The sequence below is a fragment of the Geotrypetes seraphini genome, chromosome 5 (genome assembly GCF_902459505.1).
Source record: "Geotrypetes seraphini chromosome 5, aGeoSer1.1, whole genome shotgun sequence".
NCBI classification, from domain to species: Eukaryota; Metazoa; Chordata; class Amphibia; order Gymnophiona; family Dermophiidae; genus Geotrypetes; species Geotrypetes seraphini.
The window spans coordinates 190,392,374-190,420,194 of record NC_047088.1 but is presented as its reverse complement, the minus strand read 5'-3'; the positions used below and the strand labels follow the sequence as shown (position 1 = coordinate 190,420,194).

General features: G+C 43.1%; 1 protein-coding gene across 2 annotated transcripts in view; it reads left to right on the top strand.

The window, feature by feature from the left end:
* Positions 1 to 416: 416 nt before the first annotated feature.
* The window catches only part of UBE2E3 (ubiquitin conjugating enzyme E2 E3), a 168,265-nt gene continuing 140,860 nt past the window's right edge, over positions 417 to 27,821 (top strand). The window contains exons 1-3 of one of the 2 annotated variants that reach the window (XM_033946274.1): positions 417 to 1,018; positions 2,050 to 2,265; positions 7,978 to 8,028. In XM_033946274.1, the coding sequence (XP_033802165.1) occupies positions 2,072 to 2,265; positions 7,978 to 8,028 (245 nt within the window). In that variant the 5' untranslated portion in view covers positions 417 to 1,018; positions 2,050 to 2,071. Of the gene's footprint in view, positions 1,019 to 1,222; positions 1,472 to 2,049; positions 2,266 to 7,977; positions 8,029 to 27,821 lie in introns of those variants that run through there. The other variant, XM_033946275.1, reaches the window with a different exon arrangement.

The following is a 27,821-nucleotide window of genomic DNA, read 5'->3' as shown; positions in this document are numbered from 1 at the left end:
CTCTCAAAAACAATAAATCAAATGCAGAGCAGATGAAAACATCTTCTCAACTTACTGGTAAAAGGAAAAACTGAGGAGCTGAGGCACTGCCCAGTAGCACATGGAGGCAGAGTTGAATATTTATAGGACACAAACAAAACATAATTTTTACTGTCTATACATTCCCTTCGGAAACTGTCCCTTGATTATAGTGACCACCAATACTTCCCTAAAAACCCAGTAATATTACTTTTCTCACTTCAGCAAAGCATTTGCAGCTAGCACTTTAGTCCATCCTTAGACAGCCCTTCCCTGGCCAAAACACGTATAGTGACACACACATAGAAAACACTTTGCTGCTGCTCCTTCAGATATGACAGGAACAGGAACAGGAACTCTGAAGTGAAGGGCAGGCAGTGCCTCCCAGCGGCGTTCAGTCAGGCCAGGGCGCGAGCTGCATACTTAGAAAAGAGCAAAACTCTCCTGACAATGCCGCACGCGGTGAATCACCTTTCAACATGGCCAGGAAAATGATCTTACTTTTTCTAGCAGTTCAGGCGACCACGTTAGGAGAAAGGGAAAGAGTAGGAAGTGAAAGCTTGAACTCTTTTGTCCTCGGCTGGCACGGGAAAACACGCGTTCCCGACGCAAGAGGGAGAACGGGAACGCGCAAGCGCCGCGTGCTTCTGTTGGGAGAGGAGTGTGCGCGCCCGTGTGCGCGTGCTAGAACTTGCTGACTGCACCGTTCTGCGCGTGAAGCGCTGGGGGGAGGGAGGTCGCGAGACAGAAGAGCCAAATCTCTTTCCCCTTACCTCCTCCCGCGCTCTCTCTTTATTCCCCCACCTCTCCGCCTGCCCGGGTCTGCCCAAGGCTCTCAGAAGCGCCACCTTCCGTCCGCGGAACCGCACTACAACCACCTCCTCTTCCGATCCTCAATGTTCCGCCACCCGGCCGGAGCCTGCCTGTGTCTTCCCGGCTCCGCTTCCGCAGGATCTCCCCCCATCTAGCCGCTAGTAAGCGGGTCGGGAGCTCTCAAAAGGTAAAGGACGAAAAAGCGGCGGCGGCGGTGGAGCGCGAGCGGGCTTTGTTCTCGCTCCTCGCGCCTGTGTGTCGGTGTGTGTGTATGTGTGTGTGTGAGAGAGTGAGAGAGAGAGAGGGGGAGGAGGGGAGGGGGGAGAGAGAGCCGGAGCTGGCTCTGACTTCACGCATCAGTTGGTACACCGTGCTGATACCGGAGTACCTCCGACCACAACAAATCCACAGCCCTTCTCCCCGGCGCCCCCCACAAAGGGGAAACAGCTCGCCACCGACCAGGACAGCGCAGCCGAACGGTTCGCCGCTCGGTTCAGTTCCTCGGCTTTGTCAAAATGTCGGTCCGCCTGCTCGGAAGGCGAGCAGGAGAGGCAGCGGCGTTGGGAGCTGGGCAGAAGGTGCAGCTCGGATTCTGCTTTCCTTTCAGCTCCCTGGCCAAATGAATCGTGCTGCTGGCCATGTAAATAACCGAGTTTACTCAGTCACTGCCTCCCCCCCCCCCCCCGCTCCCTTTAATTATTATTTAAATTTACTGTTTCGAGTGCCGAAGACCAAAATAAACAATAATCGAATATCAATTGATTCTGGTTGCAATGACAGTGTGTGTGTGTGTGTGTGTATATATATATATATATATATTTTTTTTATTTTATTTTTTTTCCTGGAAGGCGATCTCAATTGCTTTGACCAATAAAATGTGCTGGCTCAGTGTAAATATTTACAGGACATTAATGACTTTTTACATATTCAGTACCATTGACTGTTTTTATAGTATGACAGTAGTTCTCATTGCTGAAGTTCTCCTTACTATGTCTACCTGGCTTCTAGACAGTATGATTTATCTTTCTAAGATTAAACTAGGTACTGTATTCATCTTGCCCATTTCTCTGTATCATTTAGTTATGCTTATAAACACCAGTAATAATAGTCTGGATTTTTCATTAAAAATACAATAGATTGCATTATAATAAATTTAGAAAATAGTGAAATTATCCTTTTTCAAAAGTAACTGCTACTTATACATATATATATTTTAAGTTTACCAGGAAAAGTTTACAAGATGTCCAGTGACAGGCAAAGATCAGATGATGAAAGTCCAAGTACTAGCAGTGGTAGTTCAGATGCAGATCAGAGAGACCCACCAGCACCTGAACCTGAAGAGCAAGAGGAAAGAAAGCCTTCAGCAACTCAACAGAAAAAAAATACTAAATTATCAAGCAAAACTACTGCTAAGCTATCCACTAGTGCTAAAAGGTAATGACTATGACTTGTGACAACAAAACAGTTAGTAATTTCATTGAATTGACTAGTACTTGAACAGCTTTTAACTTTTGAAGATATTGGTAAGATTCTTTTTCAACCTATTAATATGATAATTTCCTAGCTATTTTACCCATATGTATGTATATCAAATATGCCTGTGTGTCCCGCAAGCTACTCTCTCCCCCTTTTATCAAGCTGTGCTAGAGGTTTTTAGTGCGGGCCAGCGAGGTAAGTACTCGGACGCTTATATATTCTATGAGTTTCGGAGCATTTACCGTGCCAGCCTGCGCTAAAAACCTCTAGTGCCGCTTGATAAAAGGGGCCATTTATCTTTTCGTAATTTGTAAATCTAGCCCCTAATGAATTAGGCCCAGTGCTCTACCACATACTGTAAATTCATTTACTGCAGGTTCTTTTTTGTGCAGTGGGGCATGTTTACTAATAACATGAATTAATGGTATATTAATCAAGCCTCAAGTTTTTTACCAATACATACCAAAAAAAGAAAAATGCCTTAGTATTGAACTGGAAAGACTTTTCAAAACAAAATTGAAAGACTGCTTTTTTTTCATAATGATATGGCACATACAGAAAAATTGAAACTTTTAAAATACATCTAGCATTCTGATTTCTGGACTGCATCTGGATACCTTGAAATGTCGCTCCAGGATCTAGTATAGGAGGAGGACGGAGATCTGGAATCTCCAGCTGAGTTCCTGAGCCAGCTCTGAGATCTTGAAAAAGTTCTGAAATATGTACCCAGATTAAGTGCTGGCTTTTGGAATGCTTTAATTCTGCAGAGGTGGCCATGGGTATATCCATTGCCTACTATAACACCTACCCATAACAAATAATCTTATTGTATAATATTTCATAAGTTCTTCAATGAGAAGTCATACAGTTCAATATTTGAAGAACATTTAGAAATGTGTTTCAAAGGAACATATAACCAAAAACATCCATTTCAACCAATTTGATTTCTCATGCCTTTTAAGAAGGTAAAAAAAGTACAATTTTGCTGATCAGTTCTGTGCTATTTTGCAAGCCTGTAGATATATTATTGAACTGACCTATTGTGATATGGACAAGCACAAATATGTTTCTGCTGAGTTTTTCAGTGCTATAAAACTCATCTCACCTAATGCTACTGCTATTAATAAAATATTAGAAATGTTGAGCTATAGGTTGAGAGGATGATGTAAAATTTCTAATATTATTTGGCAGGCTTATGTGAGTGTTTTCCAAGGTTCTGAAATTCTTGATATAGTGTTAAGTTCATTAATCACTAATCAGCTCTAGAAATGACATATTGGTGCCCTCGCTCTCTCCAATGTTCAAGGATTTCAGTTTTCACACTGTCCACATTGTAATAAGCATCATAATTTTGTTTAGCTCTTACAATTCTACCAGATAGCTCTTGAATCCTTTTATTGGTGTTGCCCGTTATTTTGTTGTTTGTTGAATTAGATTTTAGATGTATTACTCACTTTTTCAAAGGCCAAGCTCAAGGCGAGTTGCATGTTCAGATACCTTAAATAGCCTTTCAGTCTAGCTGTCTTGGTGCAGTTCACAGTAAAGTGACTTGTCCCAGGTCACCAGTGCCAATGTGAGAGAAACAGGATTTGAATCTTGACTTTCTTGGTTCATAACCAATTTCTCCAACCACTAAGTTACTCCTCCATTTCATTCCATTCATTACACAGCCTATGATGCCTATATTTATGGCAGCTCAAATTTCTGTGAAGAGAAACAAGGCCTCTATGAATTTTGCTTTCATAGTTGATTAATACAAACCATTCATTGTATGAAAAAAAGAACTGTACATTGGTTTTAGTATACATTATGTACTTATTTTTTATGTGCTTAGTGACAAAAGCTATCACTAATTCAGAAAAAGCTAACTATTTAAAACAGTGCTTGAGCACATCAACTCCTTTCCCACAGTATTTTTCATTGACAGCGTGTTGTCTATTGACAACAATTAATGGTTCATTTTCTAAAGAAGAAAAATGCCAGAGGCTCACAGTATTTTGAGGAATGTTTAGGGTGTGCTGCTCAGGAAACTTAAAGCAAACTTTGGTCCCCTTTTATCAAGCTGTGTTAGGGGTTTTTTTTTTTTATCGCAAGCCACTGTGGTAAAAGCTTGGACGCTCATAGACTTCCTATGAGTGTCAAAGTTTTTACCTCAGTGACCCGCTTTAAAATCCTAACACAGGTTGATAAAAGGGGGTCCTTTTTGTTTCTCATGATTAGCTGTAAATATATGTTTAAGTTTCTGGCATTCATATTTTAAAATTATACTTTGGTCTTTAAAAAATATTTTAAACTGTAAGACATTTGGAACTTTATATATAGATTACAGGGAGAATTTTTGGCTTACCCTGGTTTTCAATTTACATCTCCAGTGCAGCGTGATTCAGTGCTACTGGTCCCATAATACATTCAGATGGGGCTGTCAGAATTTGAAATCCAGGACTACCGTATATACTTGAATATAAACCGAGATTTTTGGTCCCCCCAAAAATGGCCCAAAAACGGGGGTCTTGGTTTATATTTGAATCATCTACTACCGTAGTTTTAAAAAAATCCAAATGTAAGCCTACTGGGCTGTGGGGAATGGAGTTGCGGATCAAGGGCAGGCCCGACATGCGAGGCAGGCAGCTGATTCTTCCTGCTGGCGGCCACAACAGTCCTCCGTGCTGTTTGCCGGCCACCAGGAGGAGGGGGAAGTGAGGAGTCGGCGGCACATCTGGATTGTGTGCAGCTCTGCCTTCAGTCCTGTCATGGTCCTGCTAAACTGGCTGGCAATAACGAAGCCAGACGCTGTGAGGGCCTTCCCTCTTGCCAAATTGCTAAAGGCTCTGCTGGTCTCAATCTCCCCCTCCCCCACACGAAGTTACTTACTGATTTTGAGGGGTGGGATTGAAACTGGCAGAGCCTATAGCGATTTAGCAAAAGGGAAGGCCCCCGCAGAATCTGGCTTCGTTATTGCCAGTCAGTTTAGTGGGACCAGGACCAATGATAGGGCCGACGACAATCCAGATGTGCTGCTGACTCCTCACTCCCCCTCCTCCTGGCGGCCGGCAAACAGCATGGAGGACTGCCTTGGCCCCCGCTGGGAGGAATTAGCTGCCTGCCTTGCATGTCGGGCCTGCCTCTGACCTGTGACTGTTGGAAGAAGTAAAAGGTAATGAGGAGAGATCTTGGATGTAGGTGGAGGGATTGAGAGAGAGATGAAGTGTTGGAGGAAAGAGGGGAGAAGATATACTGGATATAGGGGGGCAAGACTGTAGATACTGGTTAAAAGAGTGAACATAAAGAGAGAAAGAGAAGATGCTGGAATGGGGGAGAGAGAGGGAAGAGTTAGCAAAAAAAAAAAAAACCCCAAAACCTGGAGAAATAGAAGCAGATAGAGATGCAGAAAATAAATGGAGGAAAATTGGAAGGAAAAGGTTAAAGTCGGAGATGGATGTAGGAAAGGAAGTGAAGACAGAAATGAGAGAGGCAGATAGACTATAGACCCTGGAAAGAAAATTAAAAAGTCAGAAGAAAACAGAAACTGGGATAAACATGAATAAAATGGCCAGACAAGATAGAAAAAAATAATTTTATTTTTAATTTCATGAACAAAAACATGCAGTTTTACTGTAAATTTACACTGCTTTCTTTTTATATTCCAAAGTGTAGAGTGCTGTTTCTCTGGTATTGAACTACATATGGCTTCTTGAGGTTTAAGTTTGATTTTTGTCTACATTTATTTTAAGTTTGTTTTTGCTTGTTGTGTTTTCCTATGTAGAGGCCTTGTTGTGAATATGTTAGCGTTGGGATATATGCATCACAGATATTTGTATTATGTTTAGTGACTTATGAAAAAGCTGATGGGGAGGGAGGGTGAACAGTTTATAGATTGGCTCACCATGATAACCCAATTTTCTAACCTCGGTTTATATTCAAGTCAACCTTTTTTCCCTCTTTTTGGAGGGAATAAAGGATATCTCAATTTATATTCGGATCGGTTTATATTCAAGTATATATATATATATATATATATATATGGTAGCCCAAAATCATCTCATCACTGAGGAATGTGTGGCGCAGTGGTTGAAGCTACAGCCTCAGCACCCTGGGGTTGTGGGTTCAAACCCCGTGCTGCTCCTTGTGACCCTGGGCAAGTCACTCAGTCCTCCATAGTCCCAGGTACGTTAGTTAGGCTGTGAGCCCATCGGGACAGATAAGGAAAAATGCTTGAGTACCTGATTGTAAAAACCGCTTAGATAACCTTGATAGGCGGTATATAAAAACCTAATAAACTTGAAACTTGATCTTGTTGGAACTAAGCAATTTGGCAGCTCTGTGTGTAGTTTGACTTTGACTTTATTTTTTATTTTTTTTGAATGAAAAATGTGTTCTCATTCAGAATTCATATCTCAAAATAACATACTCTTTAAAATATACCAAAGAGTTTAACACTGTCACCACTATTGGTGAGAGCCATAATGTATCCATTGCAAAGGTCACACTGTCTTTTCGTTTAAGATGGTGACCTTTATGATGGACACATTATGGCTCGCACCAACAGTGGTGACAATGTTAACCCAAAGAATATTAAACTGTATTAAAGAGTTTATCTGTCTTTTGTCATGGCATTCCTAATCCTGCGCTTTTTTTTAACAAACATAATGAAATGTGCATTTAATTAAGAGATAAGGAAGATATACTTTTACTGCTGCATTAATGGGAAAGAAAATTAACAGCTTGTGGTTTTGCTTTGGTAATCTGTGGTGAAAATTAGCTAAGGCTGCTTTCAGAAGGTGCTGCTGTTTGTTTTCTTGCTGAATTTGAGATATTAAATCTATTGACTATCACTTATTTTCATTGATTTTTGCCTTACATGTTTATGTTCCAAATCCCTAATTTAGCTGAAACTATAACTATTTCACATTGGTAACTGATTTTGAAAAAAGTTATGTTATCATAAAATTAGGGGGCAGAAGCACCTAAAAATAGTTAATATAGAGAGAATATATTTTTTAATAGTCATACAGGTTATATTTGAGAGAACTGTTTGGCTGTATTGATATGTAACAGATTTAGAGCCTAACTAGTTAATTGTGTATTTAAAACATTTTTTTTCTATTTCCAGTACCAAAATTTTTTAGGGTTTGCATAACAGGTACAACAGAGCTGTAACTAATTCATTTTTGAATGCTGTATTAAAAAATGGGCAAGTGCTGACAAAAAGCTTTATTTGCTTATTCTACAGCTTGTTAATTCTGCCTGAGCTACAGTACTGTAATGCTGGCTTAAAGTCATTGTCAAATATGTTAGCACTGCCCCCTTCCCTTTGCCTCATTTGCATATAAGCTTGAAAAGAAATTTTCTCTAGTTAAAAGTGTTTGGAAGTCAGTTGGACTTGCTTCACTAACTATTTAAGGCAGTTTCCTGTCTATCTTTGTGGTTAATATTCTGTTTATTTACAGTAGCACATGAGAAAAAAGCTGTAAAGTTTTTTGTGTGTGTTTTTTTTTTCTGCTGAGGGATTTGGGTTATGCCTCTGAGAACAAAGAGGAAGCAGCCATGTTAGCATTACTGAAGGCAATGCTAGTCTTGCACTTAACTGCATGGTGGTAGAGGGCAGTGTGATCCCCTGATTTATTCTACAGAGTATTTCAAATGCTTTGTCTGTTCTCATTTCACCAACAGAATTCAGAAGGAGCTAGCTGAAATAACCCTTGATCCTCCTCCTAACTGCAGGTATGTAACATATTTTTTTTAATATGAGGTTTTTATAAGGAACTACTAGCTTCACTGCTTTTTGATTGTGATAAGAAAAACAAAATTCTCAAGATTTAGAAAATGATTACTATGCATGAAAACGTGTATGTGCAATGTAATTGAACAGATGAGGCAAAAACATTTGAAAATGGTAATCTAGTGTAGCTTGATTTTTGTAGTGGATCGCTTAGGTACCAGATTGATATATAGTGTAGCATTCATGGTTTTTGTGAATTTAATCATTTGTAAAAGTGTTCTGAAGTGTGGTAAACATTGATGATTATTATAGAGATGAGTGTTCAGTAAACTTTTTTTTAATGTAAAGTTAGCAATTGTTACCTAATTAACTCCCCAATTGTTTAATGTTTTAAATGTTTTCTGAGTAATTTAAGTTGAATTTCTAGGAATTTGTTGTTTTGTTGCTTGTGAACAGCCATGCTATTATTGCCTGTCACATTTTTATCTGTCAGATTAGACTGTTGACTTAATTGTTGAACACGATTACGTTCCCAGTGCATAGCAAATTTGTTTGTCATAGAGTTCGGAATTACTGTTTGTCAGTAAGCATTTCTGACTAAGATCTGTATCTGACGCTAAAGGAATAAAGATTTCAGTTTAAATCGTTCTTTAGGAAAATTTAAAGGAGGATACTTGGCTGAAGCGATAACATGTTAAGAATCTACTGACCATGATTTTCATATAAATATTTTGATAGCATTGAATTATAGTTAGATGTGACTATGGATCATCTTGTTTAGATTTGTAAGTTTTTTATATTGTATATTTTTTAAGTAATGTTTTCCACATATTTAATGTTAAAGAATATTTACCTACTGTGTGTAATTGGTTTTTTAATTATATGTATAATAATCCACCTAGTGTACCTGAATGTATCTCACCTTGAGCTTGGGTTTAGAAAAGCAAGTAATTAAATATGAAATCCAATTTGTCATATTCCTAGTTGGATAGGTGGTTAAGAAACATAATTGTCTCTATGCAGAGCTGCTTGCAATGGATCACATAGTTACATGTTCCAGCTTTTGTTAATTTTATGTATTTGAATAAATATTCAGTACTTTTTAATGAATAATTTTCTCTCTCCAAGAAGCCATTTTTACAGCTTTTGATTCAGAAGTTCTTGTCACCTAGCTATTGAGTTTTTCTTTCTTTTTTTTTTTCTTCAATTAAAAGTCAATAGTTTTTAAGTAAAGTTCATGCAGGAAGTACTATTACCCATTTTGATTACCCCATTTGCTTTTGAAAGAACTAAGAGATCCCTTACTAAGCCGTGGTAAACACTAATGTGTTCTTACTGCAGGCTAATATCCAGTATTGCATGTTAATATCTGCTACCGCAGGGTGCGCTCAGGCATCCTGTGGTAGTTTTCAAATCTTTGTATGCTTCCCATGTGCTGTGCTAAAGAATTCTTAGTGATGGACTTGTGTTTGGGGGTAGAGAGTAGCACAGCTACATTACTTCATGCTAACTGATTAGCACATAATTAGTGTGGGAACCCTTGCTGCTTAAAAAATTAGGGCTAGATTCACTAAGGGCATGGATCTGATCTGATCCATGAGGGATCCGATCTGTGTCCAGGGGGCTGATTCATAAAATGCCCTCATGCAAATGAGGGCGATAGAAATCACGTCCCCAATTGACTGAATTGTATCACTTAACAGCAATCCTTGAGCATGTGCAGACCATCTGTAGATGGTCTGCACATGCGCTGGCCCTCTGTGCTCGGTAGGGCAGGAAATTTCTTTTTTTATTGTTTTTCCCAAGCCTGTTGTTTTAACCTGCTTTAAGCCCGCAGGTTAAAATCACAGGCTTGCACTGCGGGGAAGGATGGGAGGTTCGGGGTTGCAGGAGTTCAGGGCAGGCAGGAGATCAGGGCTGAGAGTAGGAGTTCGGGGCAAAGAGCAGGGCGGTAGAAGGCAGGGCAGTCAGAAAGGACCTGAGCGACTGGTCTTCAGCAGTCGCTTGTTTGTGATTGGCCAGCTTAGTTGGTGTTGCAGGTTTTTTTGTTAGTGAATCGCTGCCTGCCATCATTTGAATGCCGTTCCTCGGGACACAGGTTAGTGAATCGGGTCGGAGGGAAATCAGGTCTCAAACTGATTGGTACACGATCAGTTTGCTTAGTGAATCTAGCCCTAAGTGGTGGTAAGGGCTCCTGTGTTAATGGCCACTCACTAATTAAGAAATTAGCAGGTGATTATTTGCAGAAACTGAAAGTGTGGCCATTTAACAGCTGCACTAAAACTTGCCTCATTGTGCAGGAAACCCCCCTTTACTAATAATAGCGCAGGCCACTTTTTAGTGCAACTTAGTAAAAAGGCACCTCAGTTTATAAGAGGCCAATTCAAGAATCTTACATTTTGAGAGATGAGTTTTTAATTTAATTATAGGTCTCCCTCCATATTCGTGGGTTTGACATTCACGAATTCAGTTATTCACAAGACTTCCGCCTCCTGGACCCCTCCACACCTTACTTTAAAGCCCTGGTGGTCTAGTGGTGAAACAGAGCAGGAACGATCTTCCTATGTTTCTGCCCCATGAAAGCCGTGATCAAAAATAGCTGCCACATGTTCTTGCAGCAGTCTCATGAGACTGCAAGAACTTGAGACTGCCATGGGAATTGTGGCAGCCATTTTTGATTGCAGCTTTCACGAAGTAGGAGTGTAGAAAGATCACTAGACCACCAGAGCTTTAAAGTAAGGTGTGGAGGAGTTTGGGGGGGTCCCTAAAGTTATTTGTGAATGCATGCTATTTGTAAGGGGTCTGTGCCCCTAACACCTGCAAATATGGAGGGGGAGAGTGTACTTGCCTTCTCAAATTAAAGTTCAAAATGAGTTACACATTCAGGTGATGGGTCCCTGCTTTAGAGGGCTTATAGTCTTAAGTTGTATCTGAAGTAATAAAAGTGTTCAGAAGAATTGTCAGTGATAGAAGTGGGACTTGAGCCTAGCTTCTCTGATTCTCAGCCTGATGATCTAGCCAATATGCTGCTACTCCATATAATAGGATAAACCATCTTAGAAAGGTTCTGAGAGATATTAACTATTTATTTATGGTTTTTGCATTTGGCTATAGATATTACTGAAATGTAGAATATTTAACAAGCTTGGGACAAGTACATAGGATCTCTAAGGGAGTGATAGGAATAGTAGATGGCATAGATGGGCAGATTGAATAGGCCATATAGTGCTTATCTGCCTTTTTCTGTTTCTGTTTTGCAGATACTGTGGGCATGCTTTTTGTGGAACTCAGGACAGCATAGGGGCCTTCTACTAAAATGTGTTAATTTGAGGCTTGACATGCTTTAAAAGTTTATAACTAATGCTGTATCAAGGAGGAGCAGTCTCATTTTTATTGCATGTTGTGTGTTAACATTCAGATTTAAATGCAGTACCTGCTCCTGGATAATGGAGAAGCACACTGCCTCCTATTTAGGAGTCAGTAAGTAGTGTAGTGCACTAAATGCCAAATGCCTTCCCATGCCATGCTCCTCACAGAGAAATTTCCCAAAATTAAGCAACATGAGTTTTAACAAACTGTAATAGGCAAACCACTTCAAACACACTTTAGTTGAAGGACCTATAGTAACTTATTGATTATAAAGTATTAATACTTTAAAAATTAAAAAAGTTTAATGCAAAGGGTTTCTTGACTATTTATAAGAAATATCATTAATTTTTATGTGATCAAGAATATACAACATCTTGTACCATACTCGCATGGATAGGTTGCCATGTTTTGTGTGTTATTAGTCTGATATCAATATTTAAAGATTTTGATTGCTGCTTCCACTTAGTCAAGCCACCATTGTGAGTCAGTTTGCAGAGAGCTGTTGTTGATCATTGTAAAGACCCTGTGGAAATATTAGTTCAGGTGGGTCATCAAAACAGCATTATAATAGAGAAGCAAAAACAGTAAAGGGAGTGGATTTTTTTATATGGCTTGTAGGTAGTAAAAGGTACATGCTATTTTATTGCAAAAATGTATAAAGAGAAAAGAATAATTAAATAGGATATAAAAAATGGAAATGATCATTAGAAAGATTAAGAGAGAAGTAGACAATAAGGAGGAGGTGGATCCAAGATGGCCACGGCACGCTTTGAGGCATGTCCCTCTAGCTTAAAATTTATTTTTCTTTTTGAATAAAACCTTTTTTCTTTTCCCTATATGGGGAAATGGAGAATGAAGGCTTGCACTTAACCGAAGGTGCAGTTTGCTACAAACATAATGAGCCTGTTGGACTATGTCACAATTTGTGGAAGAAGCTCTTGATGCTGCAGGAGGTGGTGGGGTTAGGGGAGCTGCCTTCCCTGCTTGACGCAGATACCATGCTCAGTTAGGAGACAAGTGAATCTCTTGCAAATCCAGCGATGTCAGTGGACTTGTAGGGAACTGTACTGATGTATGAAGAGGCTTTAGGTGCAGCTGAAAACGTTCACTGGTAAGAGGTGCCTCGATGTTCAGGGAGCCATCTTTTGTCATGCAGTGAGATGAAGCAGAGGACCCTCAAGGGCATTTAAGTTATATTGTTAGATGTAACTCGGATGTAAGAGGAGATTCATAAATCTGCATGTCCTGATAAACCAACTTTGATTCAACTTAGTTAGGGCTTCCCATATAACAACAACAACAATTTATTATTTCTATAGTGCTATCAGGTACTTGCAGCGCTGTACATGCAAGAGATAGCCCTGCTCAGAAGAGCTTACAATCTAATTATGACAGTCATCTGGTGTAATCAATTTATTTCCAGTGAACTAAGAATTTATTGGTGTCTCAGTTCAAACAACTTAATTTTCTGTTGAACAGTATATAACTAGGATAGAAAAGGATTTAAAATCTCTGAAAGCAACAAGCAGCTTGAACTAAAAATAACCTTTCTACTCACTGTACAGTGGAAAAGTTTGGAGAACTCATGTCGGAAATCTTTGAGATTTATGAATTTTACTAAAGTTTGCTCGATGGCTCCTTTGTTAATTCTTAAAAGACATTTTTTTTGAAATATTAGAAATACCTGAGCAATCATGTCCACCAATAGCAAAGGTGTATTATTTACTATCTGCTGTTAGAAGATGAGATATTGCTTCTGAACCAGAAGTTTATTTTGGTGAATATAATGTAACTCAGATTGTTATGGGAGAAAATCAGAACACACTACCAGCAACTTTGTAATGTAATTTATTTCTTATATACCGCTAATCCGTTAGGTTCGAAGCGGTTTACATAAAATACATTAGGTCTAATAAAATTATAAATAAGATAGGTACTTAGAAATTCCCTTACTGTCCCGAAGGCTCACAATCTAACTAAAGTACCTTGGGAAAAAAACAACAATTAGTAGAATGATAAAAAAGTAAAAATAGAGATGGAGGAAAAAAATAAGATTATAAACATTCTAGCAAGACTACATTAATCTAAGGACTTTGAAAGGTTGAAAAGAGGAGAGATAGGAATAGAAGCAGTAGGGAGGAACCGTTACACAATAGAATTCTGATAAAATTTAAATGATAAAATGAAACAAAATAAGAGGCAAAACAATGAATGAAATTAAAATAATTTAAAAACTGGAAAGAAAGTGACAAATAAAATCAAAACAGTCTAAACAGAAGTCCAGCTTGAAATGACTTCACTGCTTAGGGTGCCATATCTCTGCAGGCGACAGCCGATCTTTGTCAGCATACCGGATGCCTGAGAAGAGAGAGAACGAAGTAGTGAATTTGAGATTGGATCTTGGGATTATTTTTTTGTAATAGAGAGATTAAGTTTTGAATTATGTAATCTGAATTTTCCTGGATGTTGCCTGGGTAACTCAAAAGAGACTGAAACAATTCTTAGAACTGAGATCTCACATCCAACAGTTGGGTGGTTTATTGTGGTTGAACTTCCCATGTAAATGTGTCATCAAGCTGGAACCCTCCAAATATGTGTTTTTTTTGTGAACCAGCCCACTTACATGCCTTTTTTTTTTTTTTTGTACTTCTTAGAGAAGTAGCCTACTAAAATCTCTGTTTTCCTTTGCGTTCCTTCCTGATAGAAGGTATATCTACTCTTTTGTATAAGTCAGTGTCTTGAAAACTTTGCGAGCCGCAGCACACTAAATCTGCAGCCGCGGCTCGAGTGTACCTGGAAGTGTGCAGACGTTGACGTGATGTTGCCATGTGCATGCACGGAGGCCCTCCAGGTGGGGCCCTGAGCCGCCAGTGGGGGGGGGGGAGTTTCTGCAAAAGAAGATGCGTGGAGAGGAGGAGAGGCGCTAGCGGCGGCTGACTGCCTATGGGATATGCCTCTTGTTGCAAGAGGCACATCCTGTAGGCAGTCAGCCAGCGCTGGCACCTTTTCTGCTTCCTGGCGTATTGTGACACACTTGAAATCTCAGATGGGACACAGTTTGTGATACACTTGTATAAGTGCTAGCAAATAGCTTGCTTGTTTAAAATAATATTTCTTGAATTTGTGTATTACAACCTCCTCCTCAAATTATGTACTGGTATGAGTGAACTTTAATTTAAGGGAATTCTATAATGTATACCTACTAGTTTTCATTAATTTTATGTTTTTCTGTTTCATCCTATTTACTGAACCAAGTTTATTTCTTGGTTTGTATAATAGAAATTTGCATAAATAAAAAATATTAATAAAAAAGTAGATAAGAATTTTTTGTCCTCTAGAAAAACAGTTCATATCGGTACTTTCTTTTGGTAATGAAACTTCAAAGAATTGAAACCAAGTGGTATAGATAATAAATATAAGGCAAAAAATCAATACTCCACTCGTATGAAGAGGCCTCAGTTCAAACTAACCATCACACTTCTGTTGAGTTAAACAAATTAGAAACATGCTATTATCCCAGGACAAGCAGGCAGCATATTCTTAACGCATGGGTGACGTCACCGACGGAGCCCCGGTACGGACCTTTTTAACTAGAAAGTTCTAGTTGGCCGCATCGCGCATGCGCGAGTGCCTTCCCGCCCGACGGAGGAGAGCGTGGTCCCCAGTTTCTTCGTTTCCGCGGAGCGAAGAAGACGCATGTGTTTTCAATGGCCGTTGAAAAACTAATTTTTGCCTTCCCGCTCGCGTATTCTCTAAATTTTTTTCCTTTTTTATTATCGGATTCCCTTTACTTTTGTTTTAAAAAAAAAAAAAAACTCGTCGAGTTTTCTTTATTTTTTCAGGCCGGCCCCGGCGGGGCCTGTTGCCATCATACAGGCCTCCGGATTCGATTTTGCGGAGGCCGTGTTTCCCTTCATGCCCCCTCAACCGGGTTCTAAGAAGTGCCAGCGGTGTGCACCGACCCACACAATTGGTGCCTCCAGTGCTTGGGTCCAGAGCATCGGGCTGACACCTGCACCCGCTGTGCTATGCTTAAAAAGCGTACTTTAAAAAATCGGCAGATCCAGCAAAATATTTTGTTTGGTACCAGATCTGCCATGGAACCGGCTGCGACGTCGATGGCACCACAAAAGTCGGCACCGACGACATCGACACCACCGGATCCTTCCTCGGGGTCGTTGGGCCCAGGTAAGCCGGCTAAGAAGCCTCCCTCTTCCCTTGAGCGCCCTCCTACCACGGTTGCGACACCGGCCCTCCCGGCACCGCACCGGCCCCGCAAACGCTCCGCTCCGATCTCGGTGAGTGCCTCATCATCGGCCTCCTCATCGCCGGAGCGTAGAGCGGCACCTATGGTACCGAAGAAGAAAAGAGCGGTACCGGTGCCTCCCCTGGACGACCGCATCGCGGCCATACTCCAAACACAGTTACAGGAGCAGCTGCAACAACAGCTCCAACAACTGTTGCCGGCGTTGCTGGCACCGCACCTTCCGGTACGGGACCGGTCCGAGCCCCACACCGTTCCATCGGTATCGACCCCCTCGGTACCGCTTAATACTTCCATGCCGGTGCTCTTGGCAGAAACACCTACAGTACATACCCGTGATGCTGCCGCCCCTGTCCGGTCCCAGGAACGACATCGGTCTTCCTCACCCAGTACCGCCTCGGTGCACTCAGGCAAATCTCTCTCAAAGACCCGCCATGCCGAGCCCTCCACACCGATGTCCAAACGTACACACCCAGACGTTAGGGACCCAGACTTGTGGGAAGACTCCCCTCACGGTACCGAGGAGGACGCTTCATCAACCGATGAAGAACCCTCCATGACCGACACCGTCTCAAAACCAGAGCAATCCTCTTTCTCCAAATTTCTTAGGGAGATGTCAGCAGCTCTTTTCATTCCCTTGGAGTCTGACTCTAAAAAGTATCAAGCTTTTCTCGATGCCCTAGACTTTGAACAACCTCCCAAAGAGTTCTTGAAGTTGCCCGTCCACGACATCTTACGGGAAACTTTCTATAAAAACTGGGAAGCTCCCCTCACGGTTCCTGGAGCCCCTCGTAAGTTAGACAGCTTGTACCGGGCTATTCCAATCCCAGGTTTTGACAAGTCTCAATTGCCCCACGAGTCTCTCCTGGTGGAATCCACCTTGAAAAAATCTCAGGGTTCCAGTGTATATGCCTCCACCCCTCCTGGCAGAGAGGGTAAAACCATGGATAAATTTGGTAAGCGCCTTTTCCAAAATGCCATGTTAGCCAATAGAGCCAACAACTACACCTTCCACTTCTCCTTCTACATGAAGCATCTGGTGCACCTGCTCTTACAGCCTCCTCCAACTTAGGAAATTCATGGTTCGCTCCATCTACGACTCATTTGAGCTGACCTCTCGCGCTTCTGCCATGGCGGTGGCTATGCGCCGTTTGGCATGGCTGAGAGTCTCTGACCTAGACATTAACCACCAGGACCGCCTGGCAAACGCACCTTGTCTGGGTGATGAACTCTTCGGAGAGTCCCTGGACTCCACAACCCAGAAACTCTCCACACATGAGACCAGGTGGGACACTCTGATCAAACCTAAAAAGAAGACTCCACCTGCTCGCACCTACAGACAGCAGTCTTCCTACCAGCGCAGGTTCTCGGCCAGACCTCTCAACCCGCCTCAACAGCAGCCACGCCGACCTCGGCAACAACATCAAACTCAGGCTCGCTCTCAGTCTCACCAACCTGCCAAGCCTCTACCTCCGTCAAAACCATCTCAGCCCTTTTGACTCTTTTCTCCAGGCATAGCCAGTCTCCCAACATCATTGCCTCTTCCTCAGCCGATCGGAGGTCGCCTCCAACTCTTCCTCAGCCGTTGGGAGGTCATCACATCAGACCAATAGGTCCAATCCCTTCTTCTTCTCAATGCCATCGAAGAGGTGCCTCCGGACCAAAGGGGTCAGGGATTCTACTCCCTCTACTTCCTGGTACCCAAGAAGACAGGAGACCTCCGTCCCATCCTTGATCTCAGGGACCTCAACAAGTGTCTGGTCAAGGAAAAGTTCAGAATGCTCTCCCTTGCCACGCTTTACCCTCTTCTCTCTCAACACGACTGGCTATGTTCCCTGGACCTCAAAGAGGCCTACACTCACATTCCAATCCATCTGCATTCACGTCGCTACCTCCGATTTCAGATACAGCACCGCCACTATCAGTACAAGGTGCTACCCTTTGGCCTCGCATCATCGCCCAGGGTGTTCACCAAGTGCCTTATTGTGGTGGCGGCCTTTCTCAGGTCTCACAACCTCCAGGTGTTCCCCTACTTGGACGATTGGTTGGTGAAAGCACCTACGTCTCCGCTTGTGCTACAAGCCACTCAACACACCATCTCGTTCCTCCATCTCCTGGGGTTCGAGATCAACTACCCCAAGTCGCATCTGCTTCCCACACAGCGACTTCAGTTCATCGGAGCAGTTCTCAACACCACTCTGATGAGGGCATTTCTCCCCCCCGACCGACACCGGACCCTGCTCCACCTCTGTCGTCAGGTGCTCCTTCATCAAACCATCCCAGCTCGACAGATGATGGTCCTCTTGGGCCACATGGCCTCGACGGTCCATGTACTTCCTCTCGCTCGACTCCACCTCAGGACACCTCAGTGGACTCTAGCCAACCAATGGTCACAGACCACGGATCCTCTTTCTCATCCCATCTCTGTGACATCGTCTCTTCAGCAATCTCTTCAATGGTGGTTGAACTACTCCAATCTTTCCAGGGGTCTACTCTTCCATCTACCCCCTCACTCCATGATCATAACCACGGATGCCTCCCCCTATGCGTGGGGAGCTCACCTGGGAGATCTACGCACCCAGGGACTCTGGACCCCTCAGGAGCGTCAACATCACATCAATTTCCTGGAACTCAGAGCCATGTTCTATGCTCTCAAGGCCTTCCAGCACCTTCTCTACCCTCAGGTTCTTCTCCTGTGCACAGACAATCAAGTCGCCATGTACTACATAAACAAGCAAGGCGGCACCGGATCTCCCCTCCTCTGTCAGGAGGCCATCCGAATATGGACCTGGGCCACGGCCCACAGTCTCTTCCTCAAGGCTGTATACATCCAGGGCGAACAGAACTCCCTGGCCGACAATCTCAGCCGCATCCTTCAACCTCACGAGTGGACTCTGGACCCTCCAACACTCCACTCCATCTTTGCTCGCTGGGGCACTCCGCAGGTGGACCTCTTTGCAGCTCCTCACAACCATCAGCTGCCCCAGTTCTGTTCCAGACTCTTCTCTCCTCACCGTCTGGCCCCGGATGCATTCCTTCTCGACTGGACGGATCGGTTCCTCTATGCCTTTCCTCCACTACCTCTGATGTTGCGGACGTTATCCAAACTCCGCAGGGACAGAGCCACCATGATTCTCATCGCTCCTCGGTGGCCTCGCCAACACTGGTTCTCCCTCCTGCTTCAGCTCAGCTCCAGGGAGCCCATTCCTCTTCCTGTGTTTCCTACTCTACTTACGCAGCAGCATCAGTCTCTACTGTATCCCAATCTGTCCTCGCTCCACCTGACAGCTTGGTTTCTCTCGGGCTAACCTCTCCAGAGAATCTGTCTCAGCCCGTCTGTCGCATTTTGGATGCCTCTAGGAAACCAGCCACCCTTCAATGTTACCATCAGAAGTGGACCAGGTTCTCCCCTTGGTTTCTACTGCATCGTCACGATCCCACCTCTTTGGCGGTGGAAACTGTACTGGACTATTTGCTTTCCCTGTCCGACGCTGGCCTCAAGTTACCTCAATCAGAGTCCACCTTAGTGCCATCACTGCGTTTCATGAGCCTATCCTCGGAAAACCTCTCACAGCTCATCCACTGGTTTTCCGGTTCATGAGAGGCCTCTTCAATGTCAAACCACCTCTGAAGCCTCCTCCTGTCACCTGGGACCTGAATGTGGTTTTATCAGCCCTCATGAAACCCCCCTTTGAGCCTCTTGCCACAACTTTGCTCAAACTTCTAACATGGAAGGTGCTTTTCCTCATTGCCATCACCTCTGCTAGGAGGATTAGTGAGATTCATGCACTGGTTGCCGATCCACCGTTCACTATTTTTCACCATGACAAGGTGGTTCTGCGTACCCATTCTACATTCCTTCCCAAGGTGGTCTCGGCTTTTCATCTCAACCAGTCCATTGTGTTGCCTGTCTTTTTCCCTAAACCCCATTCTCATCCTGGGGAACAGGCGTTGCACACGCTGGATTGTAAGCGTGCCCTTGCATACTACCTTGACCGTACCAGGGCTCCCCACTTGTCCCCTCAGCTCTTTCTGACCTTCGATCCTAACCGTCTAGGTCGTCCTGTCTCTAAACGGACGCTTTCCAACTGGCTTGCTGCCTGTATTGCGTTCTGTTATGCTCGGGCCGGTCTCTCACTGGAAGGTGCTGTCACGGCCCACAGGGTCAGAGCTATGGCTGCTTCTGTGGCTTTCCTCCGTTCCACGCCCATCGAGGAAATCTGCAAGGCTGCCACGTGGTCCTCAGTTCACACGTTCACTACTCACTACTGTCTGGATGCCTTCTCCAGACGGGATGAACACTTCGGCCAATCTGTGTTGCAAAATTTATTTTCCTAATGGCCAACCATCCCTCCTCCCTCTCTGTTAGCTTGGAGGTCACCCATGCGTTAAGAATATGCTGCCTGCTTGTCCTGGGATAAAGCAGTTACTTACCGTAACAGGTGTTATCCAGGGACAGCAGGCAGATATTCTTACGTCCCACCCTCCTTCCCGGGTTGGCTTCTTAGCTGGCTTATCCTAACTGGGGACCACGCTCTCCTCCATCGGGCGGGAAGGCACTCGCGCATGCGCGGTGCGGCCAACTAGAACTTTCTAGTTAAAAAGGTCCGTACCGGGGCTCCGTCGGTGACGTCACCCATGCGTTAAGAATATCTGCCTGCTGTCCCTGGATAACACCTGTTACGGTAAGTAACTGTGCTTTCATGCAGGAAAAGGCCTCAGAAATAAGGAGTACTACGCTTTATGGTCTCATCGGCATTCATTGCCGGCATAGATGTAATCATTATACGTATTCCGTACTGCAATCACTGGCCAAAAACCTGCTTCTTATATTATATTGAAAAATATTTGAAAATTTCTGGCAGAATACTAAGAAGGAACTCCACTGTGCTTAGAAATTGGCTCTGAAGCAGCGGACATACTAGTAGTCCACGAAACGCCGGTCACGTTGGCCCTGGGTCTAGCCTCGTGAGTGGTATAAAGCTCCGGTCCTGGTCCCGATGGTCTGAGACGGCACAGAATAAATGAATCACATGAGTAAAACTTTAACCAGCAAAAGATAAGTAAATTTTTGCTAGTCTTTTTCAAACAATGAAGTGGTCTCTATTTGAAATATTCTTTGGGAAACATACTGGATTCTAGGTTTAAATAGTTATAATAGAAAAATGAAAATAGGATAAAACAGAGACAAAAAAATATAATATAAGAATCAGGTTTTTGGCCAGTGATTGCAGTACGGAGTACGTATAATGATTACATCTACGCTGTCAGTGATTGCCGATGAGACCATAAAGCGTAGTACTCCTTATTTCTGAGGCCTTTTCCTGCATGAATAGTATGTTTCTAATTTGTTTAACTAACTCAACAGAAGTGTGATGGTTAGTTTGAACTGAGGCCTCTTCATATGGTGGAGTACTTTCTTTTGCTCAGACTGTTGTATTACTCAGTTTTCACTAAATATGCTTAAGAATATTACTATGGATGAATAGTGTAGTTGTTAGAGCACTAGGCTGACAATCAAGGGAGTCTGATTCAAATCTTGTTGCTGCTCCTTGTGATCTTGGGTAAGACATTTAAGCCCGGATTAGCTAAACAGCATCGTTGTCGGCAGCTGCCACTGAAGTGGGCATTGATTGTGTGTCAATCACATGACGGCACCGTTTAGAGAATTGCACCTCTAACAAAGGTAGGCACCTCTAAATGTAGGCCAGGCCTACATTTCCTGTACCTTCCTTTGATGTGAATCGTGCCTCCTGAGTTCCTACAGGTGCTTATTGCCACTTTTGGTGTTAGCTATGCTACAGTGGCATTAGGCGCCAGTAGGCACCTCCAGAGGCACAAATCTGGCAATGTTTGTTTAGGCGCTGGTTGGTACTTTGAAATTTAAGTACCATTTGAAATGATCCTACTCTCTCTGCCCTGACTTTGCAGCTCTCTGCCCCGGACTCTCCTGCGCTGCCTGCTCCAAGCACTGCCCTGCTTCTGCCCTGTTCTTCCCTTGCTGTGCGAGCCTGTGGTTTTAACCCCGGGTTAAAACCACGGGCTCGCTGGGCTCGTTAAAAAGTTTAAAGTCAGTTGTGGGCGTGATTCCGATCGCCCTCATTTGCATGAGGGCGATTCGTGAATCAGCCCCCCGGACACAGATCGGATCACTCACTGATCGGATCCGATCCGTGCCCTTAGTGAATCTGGGCCTAAGACCTTAAACTTACCCCCCAGTCACTCCACACACACACAAAAAGCTGTCACTGAAAGGTGTAAAGTAGGTGCTATTCCATATGGGTCAGTTATGAGTAGATTAAAACATAAGTAAATTGGAAGGGAAATAGGGATGGAAACAATTAAAAAATTGCAAAACCTGCACTTTTTAGACATGGTCTATTAGTTGAGGATGAACAAGCAAGCCCCTGATCTTTTATATCAACTCAGATATAAGTTCTGCTGCATGGGATAGAAAATTCAGATTGATATACAGGTATTCATTAATTGGTCTGCAATTTTACATTGACTATATAAAATGTATACTTCAACTTAAAAAATAAAAAGCTCCTTTTACAAAGCGGTGTTACTGATTAACGGTGTGCTGAAAGTGAAGAAGTCCATTCAGTGTCCACGAGCTTCTTTATTTATTTTTTTCTTTTTTTTTTGTATGTGTTGAAATTTTTTTCTTTCTCGATTTTCACATATCTGCCTGTTTTCTTTTTCTATTTTTCTCCAGTTTCAATTTTTTTTCCTTCTGCTATTTCCCTTGTCTGTCTTTCTTTCTTTCTTATTACAAAGCAGGCCAACCCAAGGGTCCATTTGCTCATTTCCCCCTTATTTCTCAATCTGCTTCTTCCTGACCCCACTTTTTTTACCCTTCCTTTCGTCAAGCCTTTTTTCCCTGTTTCTTTGCTTTCTGAAATCTTGTTCTAATCTAATCCTTAGCCTTAAGGCCACACCTGCCTCACTTTATTGCTGCTACTACTTGTTGCCAAGATGCCATCTGGCACTGTTTAGTTTGCAGAGAGTTTCTACCAGTGCTTTGTAATTCACTTTAAACTGAGCCACAGGACAGCTGAGTTACAGTAGTGATCGATGTGAGGGTGAGGGGTCATTTTGTTACCACTGTGTTGTGAGGTATGAGTTTGATGGGCAGGAGCAGCAGTGACAACATGAAATATCCCACATTTCTTTCTTGACAGAGAATTTTATGTAGCATTTGTAATGGAATCATGGCAGGGAGCTGGGTAATAAGAAACTTTGGTTGTTTTTGGAAATACTATTTGTGATATACCTGTTCTTTGGATTAAAAAAAAATAGGAAATTTTAATTTTGGAAAAGCAAAAGAAAAAAATAATCAGCAAACCTTTAAAGAATAAGAAAAGATCATTAGAATAAAAATTCTAAATCCCATTGACCTTTGACCGTATAATTAGGATCTTTTTTACTACACCAATCCAAAAGCCAAAGTTGGCAACATGTTATATGCAGATCCCTTGCTGTTTCCAAAAGAATTAAAATAGGCTGCTGAGCTGTTCCTAACAACTTACCAGCAAGCAGGCACCCCTGCGGACACCACCCGACATCTCTCAGCATTGGAAGGAGAGGTCCCCTCTCCCAGCTTTAAAATCGTTTGAGCACCACAGAACGTGGCTCGTGGTCGCGTGCCCGCAGCCGCTTGTCTGAAGTGGCATGGCTAAAGTGGCAGGGATTGCCCCTTTTGAGCCCCTTCTGATCCACTTCAGAGCCATCTGGAGTATTGATCCAGAACGAGGAAGGGAAGAATGGGTAAGAGGAAGGTGCAAATCATCCCAATGGCCCCAGGAATGGGACCAATGGACCGTCACCTACAACCCATATTGGTAATATATTCGGGAGGTAATATTTCTCTTCAATCTCATTCGGCTGCAGTGTCCTCTGGTGAACCTCCACTTCAACCAGCCTTAACTTTGCAGGAGAAATCTGGTTCTGATTTGGATCAAGCATTAACAACATCCTCAGGAAAATCTGTTACCACATTAAAACCAGTCCAAATGCCTTCAGAACCTGTTAGTTCTTTAGAACCGGATAAAGTTATTACCCTGAAAGACGTTTGGACAGTGATAAATAGAATTGAGAACTCACTACAGAACACAGTTGTAAAGCTTTGTCAATTTTCCACTGATATTACAAAAAAGGTAACTGAGCAAGAAACTCATTTGGAATTAATAGAAAAGATAGTAGATAAAGTAGAAATGTCTGTCTCTGTGATACAAACATGTGTGACATCTAGTTTGAAAGATAACTCCATAATACATTTGCAGCTGGAAAAAATGGAAAATGCCTTGTGATATAGGAATCTTCATTTTTTGAATTTTCCCATATCCCATTATTTGTCTTCCTTGGAGCTCCTAAGGATGTATGTAAGAGATGTTCTTCATTACACTCAGGCTGAAGGATTTCAGCCAGATAATTTATACAACATCCCCAGGAGCTCCAAGGTTATATCTGAGGAAGGAGAAATAGACCAGCTTGTGTCTCCTGATAGCTTGAATATAACTCAGTTACTGGGGTCATCTAAAGACTGATCGGTTTGCAACCCCTTTGCGACCCAATTCACTCCTCCATTCCACGCATGCAAATGAGGGGGAATGGCATTGAAATGTAGGCAGGTAACGATTCGCTTACAAAAACCCTGCAACACCGACTGGGCTGGCTGATCACAAACAAGCGACTGCTGGGTTCCAGTCGTTCACTGCTTTCAGACTTTCATCTCCTGCTCTCTGCCTGCTGTTTACTCCGACTTTCCTGGTCTCTGCCCCCGACTCTCCTGCTCTCTGCCGCGATTTTCTCCTGCCGGCCCTCTCTGCCCCGAATCGCCTCTCCTGCTCTCTGCCCCAACTTTGCCAATTTACTCCTGCCGGCCTACTCTGCCCCCGACTCTCCTGCTCTCTGCCCCGACTCTCTGCCAATTTACTCCTGCCGGCCTACTCTGCCCCCGACTCTCCTGCTCTCTGTCCCAAGCGCTGCCCTAGCCTTCCCCCGCAGTTCGAGCCCGTGGTTTTAACCTGCTGGTTTAAAGCGAGTTAAAATCACAGGCTTGCTGAACTAAAGTTTTTTTTTTTTTAAGTTGCTGCTCTTCGACACATGTGCAGATGGTCTGTGCATGCATCGGGATCATTACAGAGCGATCCAGGGGCTTGGTTGGGGGCATGATTCCAATCGCCCTTATTTGCATGAGGGCGATTCGTGAATCAGCTCCCCGGACACGGATCGAATCCGATCCGTTCCCTTAGTGAATCTAGCCCTATATAGTCAAAAGAGTGACCTTGCTCATTACCTTTAAATCTAAACTAGAGAAGCAAGATATTCTTAAATTGTATTTCTTAAATAAACAGACATTATTTTGTGGACAAAGTGTAAACATTTTCCCGGATGTCTCCAAACAAACACAATATAAGAGAAGACAGTTCCTACAGCTTAAGACTCGGGTCCCAACTGTGGGGGGGCTTTTATTCTTTTTAAAATTTCCTTGTAAGTGTTTGGTGACATATGAGAACAACAAATATGTTTTTGTTGATCCATCTCAGTTGAGTTATTTCTTCAAGATAAACCTAAGTTGGATATTTTACCTGAAAATAATGCAGTGGTTGTAAAATAAGGGAAATGAAGAAGAATGATTAGAAAATTGCTTGCTTGCGGGTAATATATATTTTATTTCTTTACATAAGTGAGTCAGTAGGGATACAGCAGCCTTAATAATGTAGGCTACATATTGTTTAAATTTATTGGTATTGTATTATTTTCCTTGATACTTTGAAATTACCTGATTTTATTTGTTGTAAATAAAACAATTTTATTTAAAAAAAGAATTAAAATAGAAGGTTGCCACTAAGCATTGGAGACTTGGTGAACCCATCAGATTATATGATTTAGTTTCATAAAGCAAGTTATACTCAGCTTGGTCTGTAGGGATCACCTGTTAGTCTTTTTTTCAATATGCATGGAATGTTTTTTGCACAGAGAGACTTTGTGGTATACAAATATATCTCACTAGTGTTTAAGCCCGTTACATTAACGGGTGCTAGAGTACATGTCTGTCTGGTTTTTTTAAATTTGTCTTTCTCTCTCCTTGGATGCTGTTTGTCTGTCATTCTTTCTGTCTGTCTCTCCTTGGCCCCCTGTCTGTCTATCTTTATTTCTAACTCTATCCTCTTCCCTCAATCCTGCATGTGCCCTTTTTTCTTTCTCCTCCCCACTTCCTTCCAATGTCTGCTCCCCCTGTCCCTCAGACTTCCATTCAGCGTCTGTCCCTCCTCTCCCCCACACTTCCATTCATTGTCTGTCTCCCTCTCTCTACCCCTTCTATCTACTGTTCACCCTCTGTCTTGCCTCTTCCATTCACTGCCCTCTCTTCTCTTTCCATCCAGTGTCCGCCCTCTCTCTCTGTTCCATATGGCATCTCCTCCTTCCTTTCCCCCTTCCTTTTCCCTTGGTATGGCATACATTCCTCCTTCCCTCCATGCCCTGCCATCTCTTCTTCCCTCCAAGCCATTCTCTCCCCCTCTGCTCCCTTTCCTCCTTGAACTTCATCGGGCAGCAGCAGCATTCACAATTCATTGCTGTTGCCGGCTTCAGGTCTTCCTCTCTGTCGGGTCGTCTTCCTGAAACAGAAAGTAGGCAGGACCCGCCAGAGAGGAAGGCCTGAAGCCGGCAACAGCAGCGAATTGTAAACGCTGCTGCTGCCCGAAAAAGCCAGGCCTTGAAAAACCCGAGCAGACCGCTTCTCTCCCCTCCCAGCCCAATCCCTGCTGACTCGGCTCCCTTACCCTTTCCGATCCCCGCCTGCGTCGTGGAAGCGTGAAGACTGAGCGCCGGCAATCGGGGTGGCGAGGACGCGGCTCAGGAGACTGCCTCCTCCAGGCAGCCGCCGCCAGCACCAATCGGGGCGGCGAAGACGCGGGCAGGGAGAGAGAGAGAGCTTGCCTGCGCTTCCTCCAGCGGTTGGTGAGTGAGGGCAGGAGGAGGGAAGTGGTTAGAGTGATCGTTGCCTCCGCGTTCTAAAATGGAACGCGGCCACGGATCAGAAATCACAGCGGCAGGGATCATGAAGTTTCAAAAGCGCATGCATGTTCTAGGGTTTTATATATCTCTTTTGTATTTATTTGCAGATATCCTGAAAACAAGACTGAGTTAGGTAGTTCCTATAAACTAGTTTTAGAATCACTGCAATAAAGAAGAAGTTAAAAACTATTAATAGACTGGGCTTACTCAGCCGAGTATCAGTTGATTGAAAACATTGGTCTGCTATGGAAGGTAGTAGATGACATCAGACTGTGTTTAATGGGTGAGGGAGGGAAATAAAGTACCATTGTTTTCACCAGAGAGGTGTAAAGTTGCTGTAACCTAAAATCCAGTGAGAGATGGAAGGGAGAGGCACAGTAACAGAGCAGATGCTATATGAAAGAGGCAGAAAGAAGGCAGACAGTGGATGAAAGGAATAGAATGATTAGAAGATGTGGAAAGCAGAAACCAGACAACAAAGGTAGAAAAAAAATTTCTATTTCTTTCTTTGCTTTAGGATAAAGTAGTATATTGTGTTGATAAACATTTTATAATGACAAATGTACAGAATATTGTTTCTTTTTATACTACTAAGTTCAGTATAAAACTATTTGAGGCTTGTGTTGATGGGATCAGATGGTTTGTGGGGATGGGGCGGGGACGTGGACTGAGCTGACGGGGACAGAGACCGAGATTGCCGGGATGCAGATGGGGACAAATTTTTTTCCCCATGTCATTCTCTACTCTGCACAAGACTGCATTACGATCCAGTCTTCACTGGGCTCTGGAGACTTGATATACTTCTTGGTGGCTTCTCCCACAGTTGCTCTTCAGGGGCGTAGCATTGAGGATTGACTCCTGGGTCGTAGTGATGACATATACCAGCTTTTGGGGCTAGGGAGCCCACTGTACTAGTCATCCCATCCAAAGAGGTTAGAATCTCTCCCACTGGACATTGTTGATTGACAGGCTGGAGCTGGAATCCAGGTGGCTGGCTGTGGTGCGATTCCAAAAGTTCCTGGAGGGCCAAAAGATTGGCGTCTTCTCCAACAGCACAATGGCAGTAACCTATGTCCCTTACCAGGAAGGTGCCAAAAGAACATCTCTGGCTTAGAATGCTCGCCTTCTCTTTCTGTG